Here is a 20,903-nt window from a genome sequence, read left to right as displayed (position 1 = left end):
GACAGTCTGCACCATGTACATTGTACACACATGGTGAGGTGTGTTCCTCATTTACAATGATTTTACCCTCAAATCTACGCAGAAATCATTTATTGAGACTGTTTTTTGTATGTCTGTGTGCCTGTATGTCTCTCTGTGTCCCTGTCTGAATGTCTGATTTTCTGTCTGTGTCTCTGCAGAGCTGTGAGTCTCTCTGTGCCCCTGTTGGACCTGAAGACTTACCCAGCATCACTGTCAGTCCACACGTCTCTTTTGAGGCTGTGAGGAAATCTGTCTCCGAACTGAAAGAGAGACTGGAGGATGTTTTCACGATGAAGTTGATCAAAGTATCTGGAAAAGGTTTGTGGCTATGGGATAACCCAAAATATTTTCAATCAAAAGCTTTGTTTGAACTTCAGGGAACAAAGTATGACTTTCTGAAAGGGAACAGGGCAGCAGTGTAGTATATTGGGTAAGAAACCGGGCTTATACTGTAACATAAACTTCACAAGTTTGATTCCCCAGTTGGACACTGCCATCTTACCCTTGAGCAAGGTACTTAACATGCATTGCTTCATTATCTATCCAGCTGTATAAATGGACGCAGTGTAAATGCTGTGTAAAAGTTGTGTAAGTTGCTCTGATTAAGAGAGTCTGCTAAAAGCCTGTAACGTAATGTTTTGGCTCATTTTTTACTTGTTAGGATGCAAAATATTGTGGAGATAAGAGAGGAGACAACACATTTAAGAAAAAATTCCTCTTAGAGCTGCCAACAGAAGATCTTCTAATATTCAGTAGTTTTCTCTTGAAATGATTCCATCTTGTCTCCTTTCATTGTATCTTTACCCAGTTTTAGGATGATAAATAACTGAGTCTGATTCTGACACTGCATTCTGGATAGCTTTCAGTTTCTTCAGGAAATTATAAAACAAGCTAAGCTTTGGTAAATGGACTGCATTTATATTGCACTTTTATCCAAAGCGGTTTACAATTGATGCCTCTCATTCGCCAGAGCAGTTAGGGGTTAGGTGTCTTGCTCAAGGACACTTCGACATGCCCAGGGCAGGGTTTGAACTGGCAACCTTCCGACTCCCAGACAAGCGGTCTTACCTCCTGAGCTATTTCGCCCCCTTAGGGGCTCAACTTTGTTGTGATCTCCCCTTACAGTGAAAGAAGCCAATATTCTAGAGCCCATGACCAGAGAAGACTTCTTACAATGTGAGTCTGTAATTAAGCCTAAATTAAAGAATGAATATAGGTAATATGAAGGAAAATTATTATTTCTATGATTCTTAATATCCATAACGGACTTGCTTTAGGGATCTCATACATCTTCTCCTCCATCAGATCCCTGTTAATGCAGCTGCAGGCCTCCTGGTATTAAACATATGGATCGTTTATGATAATATATGTCCTGCAGTCAGAGCTGGCTGCGTGCATAAATGCTCTATGTTGTCATTTAGGGCCACAACCATCCATGGACCACACAATTCAAGTTCTATATGTTAAAAAAAAAAACATTTTAATTGTGCAATATTCACAGTAAGGAGCGATTTTCATATTTGATGGTGTTGTTCTTGTGCTGGTTTCCTGGTACGTGATCACTGCCAACACAACAACACAAAAACCAAATAATTAATATTGATATAATAGTGATTGATTAATTAAATACATTGGAGGAATACATAACTGAAGGGAAAGTACCTGAAATAAGATACAGTTGCCTTTGGAATTACCTAGATTTCTGCATTAATTAATCATTAAATGTGTCACAATAATTGACAAACACACTCTGCTTGAAGTAATAACACACAAACAATTTAAATTTTCATGTCTTCACTATCTATTCTCCTCCAACAGATTCCTGTCAGCTCACACTGGACACCAACACAGCAAATCAACACCTCCGTCTGTCTGAGGGGAACAGAGAGGTGACCCCTGTGAGAGAGATCCAGTCATATCTTTATCATCCAGAGAGATTTGAATACTGGCCCCAAGTGCTGTGCAGAGAGGGTCTGTCTGGACGCTGTTACTGGGAGGCTGAGTGGAGAGGGGATGATGCGGTTTCTATAGCAGTGTCATATAAAGAGATCAGCAGGAAAGGGCTGATTAATGACTCTGCTCTGGGATTTAATAACAAGTCCTGGAGTTTGTGCCGCTCTTTCGGCAGTTATTATTTCTGGCACAATGCTGTGAGCACTGAAATCCCTGTTACCCCCTCCTCCAGAATAGGAGTGTACCTGGATCACGGGGCAGGAACTCTGTCCTTCTACAGCGTCTCTGACACAATGACCCTCCTGCACAGAGTCCAGACCACATTCACTCAGCCCCTCTATCCTGCGTTTAGGGTTTGGAATGCTGGATCCTCTGTAAAACTGTGTGATCTGGTATGAGGCAGGGAGTGAAGGGAAGATCAGCTGTAATTAAAGAGAGGGAAAAACACTGAAATGCGACAGAAAATGAGTTCAATTCAATGAAATATTGAACTTTAAAAGATTAACTGGTTGAAATAAAAATGGAATCCAGACCACATTCACTCAGCCCATCTGTTCTGGGGTTTGCTCGCACTCTCATCACGTTTACGGTGACTGTCTTATTTTAGTTTGCTGTCACGGCCAAGATTCAGTTCAAGGTGTTTTATAATCCTGTCTGCTGCTGCTTTTTGGATTGATTATGTGATAATGCTGGGAAATTGGGAATTGATCAATAAAAATAATAAAATTAATAAAAATAATCATCTGCAATCATGCACATCTGCATTCAGCAGTTTTTTTTTCTTTGGGAGGGTTTCATGCATTGATTGGTCAGGGCTGGTGTCCTGAAATGGGATTGGTCAGGACTGGGACCAGAGATGGAATCGGTCAGAAGTGAAAGAGCTGGAAGAGAAGGTGCACATTCAGTCCTCACCACCAGATGGTGCCAGAGAGCCTTGTAATATGGTAAATGGTAAATGGACTGCATTTATATAGCGCTTTTATCCAAAGCACTTTACAATTGATGCCTCTCATTCGCCAGAGCAGTTGGGGGTTAGGTGTCTTGCTCAAGGACACTTTGACGTGCCCAGGGCGGGTTTGAACCGGCAATCCTCCGACTGCCAGATAATCAGTCTTACCTCCTGAGCTATGTCGAGGCACTTTGAGAGGAGGTAAGAAATATGAGATGCTCCATTACATTTTTTTCTCTTCATATGTCGTCCTTTAATAGACTGCGTTTAATTAATTTAAAATGTCTCCACATTTCCCTCTCTGATATTTCATGCAATTTAAACATATTTATTGGAAGTTGTATGCAATAAATGAATATGTGAAGAACATAAGAATAAGGACATGAGAATTTTTCATGATGAGAACAGACCATTCAGCTCCTTCAGTCTGATCATTCACCTGCAAGCTAGAGAGCATCCAGCACTGCATCAAGCCTGGATCTGAGCTCCCAGAGTCTCTGCCTCTGCTACATGACCTGGCAAAGTGTTCCACAGATTTATAACTCTGTGTGAAATAAAGTATCCTGTTATCAAGGTGAACTTTACCATGCCTCATTACCATCTATAGCTCCCTCTGTTCTGCTGACAGGACTCAACCAGAAATATGTACAGCCATCAGAATAGGTGACAACACTGAAGGTGTATATGTGGACTGCCCATCCCTGCTCCTGGAGGTCCTTCATCCCACAGGTTTACATTTAAACTCCACCATGGCACAACTTCCTGATCCGCTGGCCCAGAACTCGTCCCTGTGCTTGTCCATCATCTTCTTCAGCGTCTTCATCACCTGTCACTCCCTCTCTGACACACTTGGAGAAAAAGAGCTCTTTACTCCTCTTTCACTTTTCACATTATATACAAGTGGATTTAAGTCAACAATGCTATCCTTCTCTAAAAATACTAATGTGCTGTAAATTTATTCTGCTAATTAACAGCTCATGAATATCTCTAGCTGTTGAATGAGACGTTCTTTGTTAGGGTTGGAAGTGAAAACCTACAGGATCTCCAGAAACAGAGTTTGACACTCCTGATTTAAATACAAATCAAGACCACATTCGCTCTGCTCATCTATCCAGTTTTTTCATTATCATCATGTTTATGACTCCAGGCCTGTTTATGGTCAAGATTGAAATTGAAAGAAACTTTATAATCTGCACAGGTGGAGATGTGTCTTTGGCTATAAGTGGCATATAAAACACATGACATACATAAAACACATAGGCCATTTACTCATAAATACTCATTGTAAACTGTCCGAAAAGATTTGCAAATATGCATCCATTCAGTACATCGCATTCCACTGCATTCAGTTGAAGGGTCACCAGCAGAACTCCAGGAGCGACAGGACCTGGACTAGAAGCCGTGTAGAGCAAGTGGTGAGGGCTGGGGAGCTGCGGTGGGATTGGTCGGGGTGGGGGGTCCTGAGATGTGATTGGCCAGGGCTGGGGAGCTGCGGTGGGATTGGTCGGGGTGGGGGGTCCTGAGATGTGATTGGCCAGAACGAGGTCCGGTGCACATATATGAATGGGGCAGTGTACACGCAGCAATTTAGCTATTTAAAAACACAACAGTATGAGGCAGTCATAAAACACTCAAACACGTGGCAGTTGATGGCTAATGGATTAAAGGATTGAGGGCTGTTTGCTGTGCTAATGTTAGCCTGCAGAAACAGTGAGCCGTAATGAAGACCGTAATGAAGCTGGAATAATGTGGGCACATAGGGTAGATAGAGGGGGGGATGTGGAAGAGGGGAATGGGAATCAGGGTGGATAAGTGGGGGGGGGGTATGTTTTCTGAGGAAATTGGTCTTCAGGTTATTCTGAAGTGAGAGGGCTCTGCTTTCTGATGAGGGGCGTCTCGCTTGGTCAGTGACTGAGGGGGCAGGTCCTCCTGCATTGGGGAGACAGGAGTCTAGGACGGGGCACAGGTGCGCCTCCTGCATTGGGGAGTCAGTAGGACTGAGGGGGGCAGGTCGCTCCTGCATTGGGGAGTCAGTAGGACTGAGGGGGGCAGGTCTCTCCTGCATTGGGGAGTCAGTAGGACTGAGGGGAACAGGTCGCTCCTGCATTGGGGAGTCAGTAGGACTGAGGGGGGCAGGTTGCTCCTGCATTGGGGAGTCAGTAGGACTGAGGGGGGCAGGGTGTTCCTCTATTGGGGAGTCAGTAGGACTGAGGGGGGCAGGTCGATCCTGCATTGGGGATTCAGTAGGACTGAGGGGGGCAGGTCGCTCCTGCATTGTGGAGTCAGGCCATCACAGGGAGGGGAGAGCCAGGTGCCCGGGGGCAGCATGAGTTTGTCTGACTTCCTGTTTATATTTGAATGGTGTACTCTGCAGATAGCTCACTTCTTGTGTCTGTTGTTATAGCCTGTACCCATAATGTTATATCAGCTGTTCAGAAACTGGAGAAAATTACACAGTAAAATGAGAAGTGTAAACCTGAAAAATATTAATGTAGTAATGTTTATTTGTATTTTAGAGTGTGTATCAGTAAGAGTTACAGGTACTCAACACAGTTAAATGACAAGTGTTAATTCAACAAAAACAGTGTTAATTAAACTCTAACTGATAACATTTGGTCCAGAGTGGACGCTGAACATTTTACTGTAGAAAACATTGGGGTAGACATTTTTTCTCACTCTCTTTTTTAGCAAAAAGAATATGGAATATGGAGAACTTGACACCTGTTACTTCACGTTTGAATATAAAACTTTAACAGGATTCTGGTCCGGAATGAAATAATGAATTTTTCTTCATTTTAAAACCCCTGTAAACTGGGACACCGCCAAAATCCCTGACGGTGCCCCTATTTACAGTACACCCCTGCTGCTGGTGATTCAGCCAGTAGGGGGCAGTCTACACACCGAATCATGCAGGAAACCCACTGTCCAAAGGTAGTGATGGGGACACTGTGCTGTAGAAGGTCCAGCCTTCTAGGTGAGATTGTGAAGAAAAAGGTTCAAAGTTTTAAGAGTCCTGACACATTGAGTCATTAAAGATCACATGGTTGTTTCATAAACATTAGAGAATGTTGATACCCTGTGTCTTGTTCAAATTTTACAAATGGCCACCCCACACATGGTGACCTAAACAGCCCCCTCTGCAGTGGACTAGCTACACAGCCCCATGGTTTCCATCAGGGCACCGAGGCCCACTGCAGGGTTCTCCTACTCATCCTGATGGCTAGCAAGCTAAGCTAGCCCCCCAGGCTATCTAAAGGCTAGGACACCGGGACTGATTGAGAAACACCATCCCAGCTGACTGCCCCCTTCTGAGAGAAGTGAGTCCCTAGTGTCCTGCCTCTGCTACCGGCTTCCTGTGCCGGGAGGAAGTGCTGCGTCGCTCTCGGCCGGGTACTCCGAGATGGTTAAGGACCGAAGGGAACCCAAGCGGGAAGTAATTCCGGAATCTTGTCCAGTCGAGGCGGTTGAGAAGGTGGAGGGCGACCAAGACTGGCGTCTCTTCCTCAGGGCTTCCTGCGGGCCTGTAGTGCTCTCTGTCCACATCTGCTCAGTGCTGCCACCTACTGTCAAACCACACAGCAACAGGCTCAGTTATGACTGACAGCTGCACATGTGTGTCTGCAAAACTATAATGTGAATGTGCACAACTTCACCAAAAATAGGATATTCAGTGTGTGTTTATTGCAGTTAAATGGTGGAGATTAATAATTGATTGCATTTACTGAGGAATTAATGAATGATACAGACACACAAAAATCTTTACTGATTTTTGGGAAGAAAATATTTTAACGACTCACAATAAGGACTACATCAGTTACCTTTGATTTTGAAGTTTTACTGAGTATTTTTTTAAAAGTGTAGCCTACTTATGGAAGTTCTTCTCTAAATGTACTTTGTGTGTGTGTGTGTGTGCGTGCGTGCGTGTGTGTGTGAGTAACATGTTCATTGATGAGGGCATGTGTCTGAGACGTGTGATTTCAGTTTGCCAGAATGAAAACATTTTGATATCATTAGCCTGATTTTTACGTTAGGTGTAGATCCCTGGTGCGGGATGTACCCAGAATAAAACCTGTTTTGGGCTGAAATTATTGAACGTAAACTCTGTCAGATGTAGAACAATGAAACACACAGAAGAATATAAGTAGGCTCTATGGAATATTAATGGGCTATACGGAATGTATGTACCGTATGTGGAATATTGTATATGTAGGCTGATGTGTGTGCAGATGGGGGATGCTTCAGATGCATCACTTACTGCTGGGTGGGCCAAACTCAAGGCTGTTTCTCCTCCGGAAATGCAGGTTCGAGCTGCTATTCTGAGAATCCATCCCTTCACTCACTGTGAAACCACACAGCAACAGGCTTGGTTATGACTGGCAGCTACACATGCGTTTCTGCAAAACTATAATGTGAATGTACATCACTAACACATCAGTAAGCATCACTTACTGCTGGGTGGGCCAAACTCAAGGCTGTTCCTCATCCAGAAACGGAGTTTCCAGCCTCGACTCTGAGAGACCATCCCTTCGCTCACTGTCCAATCACACAGCAACAGGTTCAGTCAGCACAGGCATCTATACATGCGTTTCCACAGGATTAACATGCACCTAACTGAAATAACCTGCTGATGCCCACAATGAGACAGACTTGGAATGCTAGGGGAGTGACTGTATCAATCCCAGTTCTAACATTCCGCCAACACTCTGCTCCAGATGTAGCACATACAGGTAGACCATGCAGATGGTGGCCTAACACAGCTGATGAGCTACAGGTAGACCATGCAGATGAAGGTCTCACACAGCTGATGAGCTACAGGTAGACTATGCAGATGGAGTCCTAACACAGCTGATGAGTGATATGACTCACGTTTTTGCGGGTAGTTGTCTTGACTTGTCTTCTCCTCATTCTTTCTCTGTTCCTTCCGAATTTTTCTTTCCTTTGCTGTAAAACACAACATTAATGCATTTACTTTTCAATCTGACAGATCCTCCAGGTCTGACTTTAAGGAACTGCCTGAGAGTAGGAGTATGCCGTGTAACTTCCTGTATAAATCAACCAATAGTTGCCTTGTGTTCTATTCTAGAATAGTTAGGTTCCATTATGTCAAATCTACAGACAGAAATTTCAGAGAAGCCTATTTAAGTTCCACCCTGGGGTGCTCTGACTACGTCAGCGGCTCTCAGACTGTTAATTTTTGTTTTTGTTTCAGTGGAGCTATCACTTAATTATGCAGAGCTTATGATTGAGTATTGATCTGGATTTTTATTCTCATCAATGCATTAAAATGTATTGATAAATAAAAGCCATTTATTTTCATGACCTTAAAATTAGGCAAATCAAGAGCCAAATCAGGTGGGGTGGGTCCCTGGGGAACTGATTGAAGTGAGTGACATTTTTAATGGGTGCTCTTGAAGAGAGAATAAATTAGATGAAAAGTAGTGTAGTGTACACACAATTTTACAACGTTATCAGTGTACTCACAGGACAGAGCAGTGGAAGGCTTGATTTTTAATTTAGCTGGCTGTTTGCCTTTCACTGATGAGTCTCCAAACTTCTCAAAGAGTTCTTTCTCTCTCCTCCTCCATTCCTCCTCAAATTGTTCTTTCAGTTCTTTTTCCCTCCAGTTCATTTCCTCCACATAGCATACTTTCATTTCCTCAGCCACCTTCCTCTTCAGCTCGTTCTCCACCTCGCGGTAGACCTGACTCATGTCAGGAGAGAACTGCTCCCCATCATTTCCCGCCACCATCTCCTCCATCTTCTCCAGCAGCTCTGCCACCTGAGCGCCATCGCCCCTGTTCTTGTTGTTGAAGAGCTGGTACCTGTTCCCGCATTTCTCCACCACCCACTGGAGGGGCCAGCCCTCCCTCTCTATGTGCTGCTCCATGCTCGTCTCTCCCAGTCTGTCCCCGTAGGTGAACAGCACGATGGTGTGTCTCCAGACGTCCTCACCGAGACAGCACAGGTGGTCCTCCAGCGCCCTCCTGTGTCTCTCTCTGTAGGCCACGTCTACAGGGATGACCAGGAGGACAGTATGGGGCCCTGGGAGGCACAGAGACAGTCCCCTCATGATCTCTTTGTCCTGCTCCAAGGTGCACCTTGCCGAATTATCCCACCAGCCTGGGGTGTTCACAACTGTGAGCCGTCTCCCAAAAACCACGCCCTCTTCTATCTCACAACACGCGGTTTCGCAGCTGGGGAACGCATCCCGGTCCAACATGGTCGTCCCCACCGCGTTCTTCCCCGATGATTTCTGCCCCATCAGGACCACCTTCATCTCAGGAAGATGGATGTTTGTCCCTACAATGTCAATCAACATGAAACAGACAGTCATTGCTTATCCTCACCACCATATAGAGTTTCACCACAGCTGAGGGGAGTTCTTTTAAGTGAGAACCCATCAAAGTCAGCTCTTTACAATTTACTTTCAGGATATGAAAGTTCAAGATCATATTACAGTTCTGCAACTACGTTCCACTCTTACCTTGACCACGTGCAGTCATGACATTGAAAATGAACTCACCTTGGAATCTCTTCCTCTGTTCCTTGGCTTTTGTCATCCTCCGCTTGGCTTTCTCCTCCACGGCCTTCCTGTCCTCCTCGATGGACTGCAGGGCTCTCCCATCCACCTCATGGAAGCTCCCGCCATTTCCCGCCACCACCTCCTTCATCTTCTGCAGCAGCTCTGCCACCTGAGCCTTGTTGTCCTTGTTCTTGTTGTCGAGGGCGTGGTACCTGTTCCCACACTTCTCCACCAGCCACTGAAGAGCCTTCCCTTCCTCCTCTATGTGCTGCTCGATGGACTTGGCTCCGAGCCAATCAGCTCTGGAGAATAAAATCATGGTGCGGTTCCAGGCACGCCCACTGATGAGCTGAAGGTGTTCCTCCACAGCTTCTCTTTGCCTCTCGGTGAAGGCCACATCCGTGTCGATGACCAGCAGGAAGACATGGGGTCCTGGCGGACACAGAGACGCACTGCGTGTCAGTTCCTGTTTCCCCTGCTTGGTAGTGTCGCGGACAGAGAAACCTTGCCACCAGCCGGGAGTGTCGACTATGGTTATGGGCGTCCCTTCCACACAAGCGCGTTTCACCACAGACTTCAAGGTCCCTTTCTTAATGTCAAACTCCTCGCTGCCCAGGATTGTGTTCCCCGACGCGCTCTTTCCAGCGTTTCTGCTCCCCAGCAGAACCACCCTGAGTTCTGTGGGCTGCTCTGCCCCTGAAAGAAAGAAAACTGAAAAATGACAACTGTAGAGACAGCTGAGAGAAGGCACGAGAGCACAAGATTAAGAACTTTTGATGGCAATGTTTTAAAGGGCATATCCTGAGAAGCTAATATTTAGAGTCATTTACATATAAAGTCAACTATTTTTTGCAGTAATTTTGGAGCCATTTGCTCTGCATCTGAGTCATGTGGAAGTGACCTTACCCTGGAGGAGTCTACTCAGCTCCTCTCTGCGTTTGTCTGTCTGCATCTTCCTTTCTGTTGCCTTTGCTTCCACCTCCATCTTCTTCGTCAGGATCATTTGACGAGTGCTTTCATCAACTTCAAAATGGCCGCCATTGTTTTCTGCCACCATCTCCTCAATCTTGTCCAGCAGCTGTGAGACCTGAGTGGGATCTTCCCTGTTCTTGTTGTTGAGAATATGGAATCTATTTCTGCATTTATCTGTCAGCCATTGCAGAGCATCTCCTTCTGTCTCTATGTGCTCCTCGATGCTTTTTTCTCTCAGCCAGTCACCGCAGGTGAACAGCACCATAGAGTATTTCCAGACTTTGTCGCCCAGGAGCGTCAGGTGGTCCACCAGCGATCTCCTGTGTTCCTCGGTGAAGGCTGAATCCACAGGAACAACCAGGAGGAAGGCGTGGGGTCCGGGAGGGCACTTGCACACACTTTGCTTGATCTCTCGTCTGTCCGCCTCTGTGGTTTCCCTGAGAGATAAATGACCTTTCCACCCGGGCGTATCAACCAGGATCAGCTTCCTGCCAGCCACTGTTGCATGCCGGTCGTCGCTCTTTGCTGTTCTTTGTCTTCCGGATTCGAACCTCTCTTCTCCCAGGATGGTGTTTCCTGCTGAACTCTTCCCACCCCATCTTCCTCCCAGCAGAACAATCCTCAGCTCTTTACTCTCTGCAGAGTGCAAACAGAGAATCGAGAACCATTTAGCGCTAAATGCTGGAACACAAAACTGCTAAACTGCTACCTAAATTGGCTATGATATTGGAGCAATCTTTATCCTAGGGTTCACCCTTCATGACAAATGCTGCTTATTGTTCTGCAACCACCCACAGAACAAAAGCTGCAGCAGAGCCTGGCATTGCTTGAGAAATGTTGTCAGAACTGGACCCTGGCAGGACATGAGAAGAAGTGTAATTTTTAACCTTTTATAGAGTAGTTTTTTTGGAATGTTTATTTGGAATTCAGAAGCCAGTGTTCCAGAGCTCCATTGCTCTCAATTACCAGAAGTGATCGTTACATCAGCATTAGAATGTTCAGTTCTAATCACATCTTTCATAACATTTTTGTGATATCACATTTCACACGGTTAAAAGAACAAGGCCTCGGGGATGCAGACTCATGCTCACTCTTGGAGATAAAATATTGGAATACTGTACATATTTAGGAAGAGAAGAAACTTCAGCTTTGGGGTGAAAAACTAAAATAGAAGACACAAAGCATAATACCAAAAAAGACGCTTTTCAGAACCGATGTGATCACAGAACTGTGTCTCGAAAATTAGGCACAGCCCACAGTACTTCCCCACCAATCAGAAACAAGAAGATTACGATGAATTACAATGACCCAAGATATTTTCTTCCCTGTTCCTTGTTGTTTACTGTAAGTATGCAGAGCCGTTTCAGGCCACACCCCTTCCTTAATGACTTCCTCATATTCCATGATGAATATTCTTATTTTGATCACTGCAATAAATTACCTCCACAGCAATGTGTAATGTTTTTCTGGAGGTCATTTGACTGATTCGTTTGGTTGTATGTGTACTGAAGAAATCCAAAGCTCTCATATAAAGTTACAATAGAATAATTTGACAGGACTGGGTTTCTGATTACAAGCATGCAGATGCATTCAATGCAAATGCTGCTTAAAAGGGAAGAAGACAGGACTCCCCCAATCTCTGAACAATGTCTGCACAATTTAAACGATCTTTTTAGCAAGCAAGGGCTGTACGGCCTCCATATCCTGTCCCGCTCATGCACGTCACGTTCTATAACCAAAACAAAATAAAAAAAACAAAAACAAAAACAACAGTAGTCATAAAAATCACACCTGAGAAACTATGATTATTTGCTAGCCAAAAATTTGTGAAGGCTAAGAAGTTGGATCCTGCAAAGTATTGTGTATGAGGAGCACAAAAATTTCTGATCTCTTAGAGTTTCACTCTAGAAGTGCTTCACTTCAAAGTAAACGTGAGTGCAACTGGAATGTTTGTGGGAAGTGGTTACGCACTGAACCACAGAGACTTGTTTTTCCTGTTCTGTTAATTAATGCGCGGCTTCTGAAGTAGATCATTAACACATGAGATCAACATGTAAAAGCAACACACAGAATCGCTGTGTAGAAACAAGCCCTTATTTCATGCGTGATGTTTTCCAGTGTGGAAACATTCTGCACTAAGGTCTAGTATAATCACACTAACCAAAGGTCTCAGTACAGGTAATCACACAAACTGAAGGTTTCAGTAGAGGTAACCACACTGACCAAAGGTTTCTGTACAGGTAATCACACAAATAGAAGGTTTCAGTACAGGTAATCACACTAACCTAAAGTTTTTGTACTGGTAATCACAATAACCAAAATGAGACCCAATAACACATCATTTTCATAAATAAATTTGTACTTATGGTACTATGGCAGTGTAGAACAGTAAGAGAAACACCCTTGCTTGAAAACACCAATCTGAAAACACCTTTGCTTGTTGATAATTTGTCAAATATACAACCATATACAACAGTTCTTCACTGTAAAAAAACAGTGCTTTTTATACAGTAAATACTGCAATACTTCACTGAAAAAACACAGTGCCTTTTTACATTGCGGTATCTATTGCTAATTTGAACAACATGCAGGTGGAACAGACCCATTTCACTGGATGACAAACAGGCAGGGACAGGTGATATGTATATAACTGCTGTAATTATTAAAAGGAGAATAAATGTTTTCTGCCATTTCACAGCCATTCCCACCAGGTGAAAACTTCAAGACTCACCATCGTTTCTCAGTAGCGACGAGTCAGTTGCCATTTGTTTTCTTCTGTTGCCCCCGTCGGTCCGTGGACACTTGACTCTGCCTAAAAGATTTTTCTGTTTTTAAATCAGCTGATTTTGAATGAGAGTGCAGATGTGATAAAGTAGAAGTCTGCTGCGCTGGATTCGCTTCACTGATACGGCGTCCTCTCAGTGCTCTCTTTGGGAGGAGGCAAAACCCTGTTGTGTCTAAATCCCGCGGTCAGATCCAGCAGAATGAGGAGGAACAGGTTTGCTGAGTGTGACACTGTGCTGTGCACCTGGGAGGGACAGAGTGAGCAAACACAGGTAAATGCGTTTAAGCCAGGTGGGACTGGGTGAGTCACGTTCAACGGCAGGATTGGGGGTTTAGGCTTTTGGACCCCCCGCTGGCCTCAGATACCTGTTGCCTGGGGAAACGCAGTAATATGATCCTCCCGTTGAGCAGGAAGGGGCGCCTGCCACAGGTGCAGCAGAGCTTCTGCCTCCGATTGTCCCTGTACCCCCTCTCTCACCCAGTCCTCTCACAGCGAGACTGCAGGTTAGCAGGGAAGAGGAGGAGGGACTTCATGTGGAGAGGAATTCCAATAGGAAAGATGCAAATGGTGTGTGACCCTTATGAAAATCATTTACACACTGTCCACTCCCCCTGAGTGCACTGTTTCATAAGAGTGATGTTGTACTCAGGTGAAAGGGTTGGATTAAAAAGGTTTGTTTGCTTCGCCACAGAGAGCAGATCAAGAAACACAAACCCGTCTCTCAGACCTTCCTTCTCATTGGTGCGTTGGCATGTAATCTGACCCTGTTTCAGAAGTGTGGGCAGGAAGTACAAGAGAAGAGGTGTGTTTTGGCTTGGAGGGGGCGGGGGGTGGGGGGTGGGGGGGGTGGGGGGGCTTGGTGGCTGGTGTTTCCCGTAAGACACCGAGAGGAACGAATGGAATGTGTTTACAGTCATTATCATGTGCTCCGGGAAAAGACGACAGAAAATGCCACCTGTCAACTTCCACCATATTTAATGTCATTTTAAAAAATCTGACTTGGGGGGGCACACTGAGCATATTTGTTTGATTGGCATGTAGAAGCATTCAGTGAGAATTCAGTCAGAAAATACTCTTTTCACAGAGTATTGGGTTTGCTGGCCATTCACCTGCAGTCAGTCTGGAGAAGATTTAAGAGCAACAGATAACAGAGATAACAGCAGTTATTGTTGTTCTCTTGATTTCTCTGTGAGTTATTAATTTTCAAATGAATAGTTATGAATACACACAAAAAATTCAAAATTCAGATCAAGAAATGACTATAAAATAGTGGATCCAGACCATCGAAAAGGACGCTTCTAGTTTAATTATCAGATTATTATTTGCGATAAAAACTCTTGTGGAGCAAATAAGGAAATAAAAAGAAAGAAGAGAACATGGCATCTAAAGGTTCACAACCTATAGAGAGCAATTTCTTTCTACAAACAAATAGCTCAGTGCTTTATTTATTCATTTCATTAATTATTTATTTACTTATTTACTTACTTATTTTCATGTAAAATACATGAAAGATCAAAAGGAAAGAAGAAACATTCATCTTTAACCCTGTTTTAAACAGTTAAAGATGTGCATTTCTCAGTTAGCTCCCTCACATTGTTCCAGAGAACAAATTCAGAGAGAATTTCCTCATAGTGATACAATACAAAAAGCATTTTTTATTTCAGAATTTAAAACCCTACTATATCAACTGTGTAACTATTAGACATTTTGTTTAACAAATATCAAATGGCTAATTTTCAAATAATGACATTTTCACCATGAAACAATAAGAAACAGATTAATAATAACAGGTAATGACCAAAAACCTACTGAATAATCTGGAAAAATAATCAGTATTAATCATTATTAATAATCAAGTTCATCTATAAATAGCCAGGCGAAGATGAAGAACAGTGATGCGACTACAAAACAAAAACACCTGTCAAAGACAGTGGTTTCACTTGAAAAAAAAACCCTAAACAAAAAGAGATGTCACTTTTGGAATCCCCTATGGGTGCAGTGACATCACAGGCGAGAGAGAGAAAGAAACTCCTCCTTCCTGGGGCCCGAGGTTGGCCTCCTAACTCTGGTGGAGAGGCCCTGTGAAGCAGGGGTCCTCAGTCTCATCCAGAAAAGGCGGGTGCAGGTGCAGGCTTTAGTGTTTTATTTATTTATTTACTGACCTTTATGTATAGAGGGTAAATTGACTGAGCATGACATGCTCTCTTACAGCAATGCACTGCGAAGAGTGGACCCTGGACACATGACTGTGGAAGTCCTCGCCTGCAGGTTGAGTGGCACACACAGAGATCGGCTCACTGAGAGAGAGCGACTGAGATAAAACAAACCTGGCTGAAAAAAGACTGAAAAGCTCAAAGCTGAAAAGCTTGCTACCGTGTGTTACTTCAGTTAATTATTTTTACCCAGAACTCACAAGGGAGAATGGTAAAGATTTTTATTTGTTTGTTTGTTTAATATACTCTATCTCTCTCTTTCTCTCTCTCTCGCTCTCTCTCTGAAAACCAGAAGAGCCACTTTTCTGCAAGGGTGTCACCTGGTGTGTAACTGGAATGGTTCAAAACGTTTCTTGATCGGATCAATAAGTTCTTCTGTGCAGAGTAGAATGTATTGAATAAAAGGATAACTTTCAGAGGGGTATTTGTGAGTTTGTGTGTTTTAAGCAGGAAAATAAAGGTCAAGTAACTCCAAAACATTATTATTCTTCAAAAATCACATTTAACCTTATTTTGGGCTGGAACTACTTCCTGTTGCACATGCAACTGAAACCACAGAGCCATTTCATTTCTGTATAATATTCACTGTTTCCATTCATAATTAGGTCAACTTTGGGCAGGAAAATTACCTGTCCACTTATATTACATGTATTATGTGTGCATTTCTGGGGTACTCAGATCAGATGCACCTGTAGTACATCTATGCATGTGCACACAGGCCGTTACTGCTCACAATACACACACAGACCTTAAATAAATAAACCCTTTGACCCCTAAGATAAAATATTTCTCAGGAATCTGCGCTCTCTGCTCAGCCTGCTCTGCTCAGCCTGGCCTCAGTCCAACACCACACCTCCTGCAGCTGTGGGCTGAACCAGGAAGTCACTCCCACTCTCTCTGTCATGCAGTTTCAGAGAAACGAAACTTAACTCTGTCTCTGTTAGTGTGAGCAGTAAAATGGCTGAAGGTGGAGGTTTACTGGATCAGGACCAGTTCAGCTGTGCGATCTGTCTGGATCTACTGAAGGATCCGGTGACTATTCCCTGTGGACACAGTTTCTGTATGGGCTGTATTAAGGGCTGCTGGGATCAGGATGATCATACTGGTGTTTACAGCTGTCCCCAGTGCAGACAGACCTTCACTCCAAGGCCTGTTCTGGGCAGAAACATTATGCTGGCTGAAGTGGTGGAGAAACTGAAGAAGACAGGACTCCAAGCTGCTCCTCCTGCTCACTGTTACACTGGACCTGGAGATGTGGAGTGTGATTTCTGCACTGGGAGAAAGCGCAAAGCCGTCAAGTCCTGTCTTGCTTGTCTGGCCTCTTACTGTGAAACTCACCTCCAACCTCACTATGAATTTCCTGCGTTAAAGAAGCACAAACTGGTCAAAGCCACTGGAAACCTGCAGGAGAAGATCTGCTCTCATCATGACAAACTGCTGGAAGTGTACTGTCGTACCGATCAGCAGTGTATCTGTTATCTGTGTACGATGGATGAACACAAAGGCCATGATACAGTCTCAGCTGCAGCAGAAAGGACTGAGAAACAAGTAAGGACTAACATTTTTAACCAGCAGTTTTCAACATGCCAGAAAACAACAGCTGTTTGCTTTAATACAAATTTAATTAGCCGCTTCCCATTAATTAGCATAATATTTTCTGACTTCAAAAGTGAAAATGTCACACTGTTGAACTGCCAGTGCATTTTAGAAACAATTTAATTGGTTTGTCCACTATTATTTTATTTGTCCCCTAATGTCAGAACCCCAAAAGTATTTCCCTCTGGCTGGCAGAACCTCTACCCTGGAGAAAAATGCATCAAATGAAACCTTAAACCACTGCACATTAAACATATACAAGTATTCTTTTTAATTTAGAATGTGAAAATGTAGTTGAATCATTCAGCCTTGTTATATGATAAGAAATAACTGGGAAAATATTCTATCCACAGAAGCAGCTGGGGGTGACACAGAGTAAATTCCAGCAGAGAATCCAGGAGAGAGAGAAGGAGCTGCAGGATCTGAGACAGGCTGTGCAGTCACTCAAGGTGGGTACTGACCAGAGGAGAAGACAACAGCTGGCTGCTGGAAGAGCCATTTCAGGGCTCAGTCAGGGCTCTCCTCCAGTCAGCCAGTGAGGAGCCCAGTGTTGGCCCAGTTTCCAGCCCTGTGGGGCTCGATCCCACTGAGCCACACTGTGGGGAACAGGCTGTCTGGGGTCCCAGTAAGAGCTGAGTGAAAGGCCTAGTTAAAATGTACAGCCCTCCTCTCTGTGTCTCCTAACAGCGCTCTGCACAGGCAGCAGTGGAGGACAGTGAGAGGATCTTTACTGAGCTGATCAGCTCCATTGAGAGAAGGCGCTCTGAGGTGAAAGAGCTGATCAGAGATCAGGAGAAGGCTGAAGTGAGTCGGGCTGAAGGACTCCTGGAGCGACTGGAGCAGGAGATTGCTGAGCTGAGGAGGAGAGATGCTGAGCTGGAGCAGTTTTCACGCACAGAGGATCACATCCAGTTCCTCCAGGTAACATCACTGGCTCTCTGACAGTCTGCACTATGTACATTGCACACACATGGTGAGGTGTGTTCCTCATTTACAATGATTTTCCCCTCAAATCTACGCAGAAATCTTTTATTGAGACTGTTTTCTGTATGTCTGTGTGCCTGTATGTCTCTCTGTGTCCCTGTCTGAATGTCTGATTTTCTGTCTGTTTCTCTGCAGAGCTGTCAGTCTCTCTGTGCCCCTGTTGGACCTGAAGACTTACCCAGCATCACTGTCAGTCCACACGTCTCTTTTGAGGCTGTGAGGAAATCTGTCTCTGAACTGAAAGAGAGACTGGAGGATGTTTTCACGATGGAGTTGATCAAAGTACCTGGAAAAGGTTTGTAGACACACTCTGCTGCAGAAAGTGTGCTTAGCCACTGCACATAACACACTGGCTAGGGTGCTCTGTTAAGATTTGCTTTCACATCATCAAAAGAACTTTCATAGGTTACATTAATACAGGGGTGAGTGATACTTCAGTCTGTGTCACACGCTATATATGTGACGAGTCACTTTTAAATTCCTTGCCAGCTCTGCTGGACCAAAAGTTTGTATGCATTTCTTGTGAATTGGACCTGTGTGAGACCTGCAAAGCACCCAATATGTAAGATGGCAGTCTTTGCTGACTAAGGCGCTATAACCTAAAAGATTTTTGCTCAGAGATCTGTTTAACCTTCAGGGAACCAAATATGTTTTTTGGGTGGAAATGTAGTATAATGGGTAAGGAGCTGGGCTTGTAACCTAAAGGTTACAGGTTTGATTCCCGGGTTGGACACTGCTGTTGTACGCTTGAACAAGATACTTAACCCGCATTGCTTCAGTATATATCCAGCTGTGTAAATAGATGCAGTGTAAATGCTGTGTAAAAGTTGTGTAAGTTACTCTGCTTAAGAGCGTCAGCTAAATGCCTGTAATGTAATGTTTTGGCTTATTTTTTACTCGGTAGGATGCAAGATATTGTGGAGATATGAGTGGAGATAACAAATTTATGAAAAAATTCCTCTTAGAGCTGCCAACAGAAGATCTTCTAATATTCAGTAGTTTTCTCATGAAATGATTCCATCTTGTCTCCTCTCATCGCATCTTTACTCAGTTTTAGGATGATAAATAACTGAGTCTGATTCTGACACTGCATTCTGGATAGCTTTCAGTTTCTTCAGGAAATAATGAAACAAGGTAAGCTTAGGGGCTCAACTTTGTTGTGATCTCCCCTTACAGCGAAAGAAGTCAATATTCTAGAGCCCAAGACCAGAGAGGACTTCTTACAATGTGAGTCTGTAATTCAACCTAAATTAAAGAATGAATATAGGTAATATGAAGTAAAAGATTATTTCTATCATTCTTAATATCCATAACGGACTTGCTTTAGGGATCTCATACATCTTCTCCTCCATCAGATCCCTGTTAATTCAGCTGCAGGCCTCCTGGTATTAAACATATGGATCATATATGATAATATATGTCCTGCAGTCAGAGCTGGCTGGGGGCATAAATGCTCTATGCTGTCATTTAGGGCCACAACCATCCATGGGCCACACAATTCAAGCTCTATATGTTAAAACAAAAAACATTTTAATTGTGCAATATTCACAGTAAGGAGCGATTTTCATATTTGATGGTGTTGTTCTTGTGCTGGTTTCCTGGTACGTTATCACTGCCGACACAACACAAAAACCAAATAATTAATATTGATATAATAGTGATTGATTAATTAAATACATTGGAGGAATATATAACTGAAGGGAATGTACCTGGAATAAGATACAGTTGCCTTTGGAATTACCTAGATTTCTGCATTAATTAATCATTAAATGTGTCACAATAATTGACAATAACACTCTGCTTGAAGTAATAACACACAAACAATTGAAATTTTCATGTCTTCACTGATCTCTTCTCCTCCAACAGATGCCTGTCAGCTCACACTGGACCCCAACACAGCACATCAATACCTCTGTCTGTCTGAGGGGAACAGAGAGGTGACCCGTGTGGAAGAGATCCAGTCATATCCTGATCATCCAGAGAGATTTGAGTACTGGGCCCAAGTGCTGTGCAGAGAGGGTCTGTCTGGACGCTGTTACTGGGAGGCTGAGTGGAGTGGGGGTGGGGTTAATATAGCAGTGTCATATAAAGAGATCAGCAGGAAAGGGCAGGGTTATGACTGTGTTCTGGGAGGTAATAACAAGTCCTGGATGTTGCGCCTTTATGCCGCCAGTTACTCTTTCTGGCACAATAATGAGGGCACTGAAATCCCTGTTCCCCGCTCCTCCAGAGTAGGAGTGTACCTGGATCACGGGGCAGGAACTCTGTCCTTCTACAGCGTCTCTGACACAATGACCCTCCTGCACAGAGTCCAGACCACATTCACTCAGCCCCTCTATCCTGGGTTTTGGGTTTATACTTCTGGATCCTCTGTAAAACTGTGTGATCTGGGATGAGGCAGGGAGTGAATGCGAAGATCAGCTGTAATTAAAGAGAGGGAAAAACACTCAGATGAGACAGAGAGGGAATTCAGTTATATATTGGGCTCATTATACAGCTTCATAATCTGATTTAATGGGATTTGGTGAAATTACTGTTGTGACTCCATTTTCATGTTACAGGGATAGTTGATAGGGGATTCTTGACACCTTTAGACACCTAATTAACTGCTGTACACACTGTTTGGAGCTATTTCACATGTATTTTCTGCCTTTGAACCAACAGCTCTGAAATAGGTTTCATTGCACACACTGTCTGGGCTAATCAAGAATCTACACTAAGAGTAAAATTATATTTTTAAAATTTCACTTGGAAGTTTCACCTGTAAGAGTTTCAAACATTCATCATTTTAGCTCCGAAAACATGGGATTACTTCCCTGGGGTCAGTTGAAACGCACAAACATTTAGGAAAGCTTTTGATCTCTTAGAAGTGTTTTTTTTTTTTTATATATATTTTTTTCTAATTAT

The 20,903-nt window shown here is 43.6% G+C and overlaps 2 protein-coding genes across 14 annotated transcripts in view; one reads left to right on the top strand and one right to left on the bottom strand.

The window, feature by feature from the left end:
* Positions 1 to 20,880, top strand: part of LOC135254214 (E3 ubiquitin/ISG15 ligase TRIM25-like) — a 25,865-nt gene extending 4,985 nt beyond the window's left edge. For 6 of the 11 annotated variants that reach the window (XM_064334326.1, XM_064334325.1, XM_064334323.1 and 3 more), the window contains 3 exons: positions 180 to 339; positions 1,147 to 1,197; positions 1,840 to 2,730. In XM_064334326.1, the coding sequence (XP_064190396.1) occupies positions 180 to 339; positions 1,147 to 1,197; positions 1,840 to 2,372 (744 nt within the window). In that variant the 3' untranslated portion in view covers positions 2,373 to 2,730. The other 5 variants (XM_064334327.1, XM_064334328.1, XM_064334332.1 and 2 more) reach the window with 5 other exon arrangements.
* Positions 5,405 to 13,846, bottom strand: LOC135254186 (GTPase IMAP family member 8-like). Of its 3 annotated transcripts, none has more exons than XM_064334173.1 (9): positions 13,150 to 13,846; positions 11,173 to 11,271; positions 10,353 to 11,054; positions 9,447 to 10,142; positions 8,405 to 9,223; positions 7,790 to 7,864; positions 7,373 to 7,456; positions 7,179 to 7,262; positions 5,405 to 6,486 (listed from the first exon to the last, which is right to left on the bottom strand). In XM_064334173.1, the coding sequence occupies exons 2-9, from the start codon at positions 11,177 to 11,179 to the stop codon at positions 6,266 to 6,268; spliced, it is 2,688 nt and encodes an 895-aa protein (XP_064190243.1). In that variant the 5' UTR covers positions 11,180 to 11,271; positions 13,150 to 13,846; the 3' UTR covers positions 5,405 to 6,265. The 3 variants fall into 3 exon arrangements, with proteins under 3 accessions (XP_064190243.1, XP_064190242.1, XP_064190241.1); XM_064334172.1 differs by lacking the exon at positions 11,173 to 11,271 and having other exon boundaries at positions 13,150 to 13,446; positions 13,569 to 13,846; XM_064334171.1 differs by lacking the exon at positions 11,173 to 11,271.
* Positions 20,881 to 20,903: the final 23 nt, after the last annotated feature.

The sequence above is a fragment of the Anguilla rostrata genome, chromosome 4, assembly GCF_018555375.3.
Source record: "Anguilla rostrata isolate EN2019 chromosome 4, ASM1855537v3, whole genome shotgun sequence".
NCBI lineage: Eukaryota > Metazoa > Chordata > Actinopteri > Anguilliformes > Anguillidae > Anguilla > Anguilla rostrata.
Note: the sequence above shows the minus strand (reverse complement) of the source record. Positions and strands in the feature narration are given on the sequence as shown.